Here is a 1864-nt window from a genome sequence, read left to right on the forward strand (position 1 = left end):
ACCTTTCATACGCCCGACGGGAGGTCTATGACCCAATGTCCCACCCCCTAATTACGATACTGAACGTATGATGTGAAAAAAAACTTACATAATAGCATAAAAAGGAGGTCATGATATTAGTGTTAAAAAGCAATTGCATTGTAAATTTCAGAAATCATTTTGATTGATTAAAAAGATTTACCAAAAATATGACATACAAAACTCCAAAATAGTCGTCATGTTGATCTATCAGTCACATGATGGTATCAGGTTGACTCACTTATGAAATGCAAAATCATTATCACCATCGTCATCATCATCATCATCATCATCATGTATTTTCAAAGCAACTCCAGTAGACGTGTTGTCGCAGTAAGCAGCAGTCATAGGCTCATTATCATCATCAGCATCCTCTCCTGCATTATCAGCATTCTCTCCTGCATCATCAGCATCCTCTCCTGTATTATCAGTATCCTCTCCTGCATCATCATCATCCTCTCTTGCATTATCAGTATCCTCTCTTGCATTATCATCATCCTCTCCTGCATTATCAGTATCATCTCCTGCATTATCACCATCCTCCCTTGCATCATCATCATCATCCTCTCCTGCATCATCATCATCCTCTCTTGCATTATCAGTATCCTCTCCTGCATCATCATCATCCTCTCTTGCATTATCAGTATCCTCTCCTGCATCATCATCATCCTCTCTTGCATTATCAGCATCCTCTCCTGCATTATCAGCATCCTCTCCTGCATCATCATCATCCTCTCCTGCATTATCAGTATCCTCTCCTGCATCATCATCATCCTCTCCTGCATTATCAGTATCCTCTCCTGCATCATCATCATCCTCTCCTGCATTATCAGTATCCTCTCCTGCATCATCATCATCCTCTCTTGCATTATCAGTATCCTCTCCAGCATCATCAGCATCCTCTCCTGCATTATTAGTATCCTCTGCTGCATCATCATCATCCTCTCTGGCACCATCCTCTCTTGCATTATCAGCATCCTCTCCTGCATTATCAGAATCCTCTCCTGCATCATCATCATCCTCTCCTGCATTATCAGTATCCTCTCCTGCATCATCATCATCCTCTCCTGCATTATCAGTATCCTCTCCTGCATCATCATCCTCTTCTGCATTATCAGTATCCTCTCCTGCATCATCATCATCCTCTCTTGCATTATCAGCATCCTCTCCTGCATCATCATCATCCTCTCCTGCATTATCATCATCTTCTCCTGCATCATCATCATCCTCTCCTGCATTATCAGTATCCTCTCCTGCATCATCACCATCCTCCCTTGCATTATCAGTATCCTCTCCTGCATCATCATCATCCTCTCCTGCATTATCAGTATCCTCTCCTGCATCATCATCATCCTCTCCTGCATTATCACCATCCTCCCCTGCATCATCACCATCCTCCCTTGCATCATCATCATCCTCTCCTGCATTATCAGTATCCTCTCCTGCATCATCATCATCCTCTCCTGCATTATCAGTATCCTCTCCTGCATTATCATCATCCTCTCCTGCATCATCACCATCCTCCCTTGCATCATCATCATCCTCTCTTGCATTATCAGTATCCTCTCCTGCATCATCATCATCCTCTGTTGCATTATCAGTATCCTCTCCTGCATCATCATCATCCTCTCCTGCATTATCAGTATCCTCTCCTGCATCATCATCATCCTCTCCTGCATTATCAGTATCCTCTCCTGCATCATCACCATCCTCCTTTGCATTATCGGCATTCTCTCCTGCATCATCATCATCCTCTCCTGCATCATCAGCATCCTCTCCTGCATTATCACCATCCTCCCCTGCATCATCATCATCCTCTCCAGCATCATCAGCATCCTCTCTTGCA

The 1864-nt window shown here is 43.5% G+C and overlaps 1 protein-coding gene across 1 annotated transcript; it reads right to left on the reverse strand.

The window, feature by feature from the left end:
• Nucleotides 1–259: 259 nt before the first annotated feature.
• Nucleotides 260–1864, reverse strand: LOTGIDRAFT_176885 (hypothetical protein; the record flags this gene model as incomplete). Its single annotated transcript, XM_009063283.1, has 1 exon — nt 260–1864. A coding segment is annotated over one exon (1605 nt), but the record flags the coding sequence as incomplete, so codon positions are not given.

Source organism: Lottia gigantea (genome assembly GCF_000327385.1).
Source record: "Lottia gigantea unplaced genomic scaffold LOTGIsca_5693, whole genome shotgun sequence".
NCBI classification, from domain to species: Eukaryota; Metazoa; Mollusca; class Gastropoda; family Lottiidae; genus Lottia; species Lottia gigantea.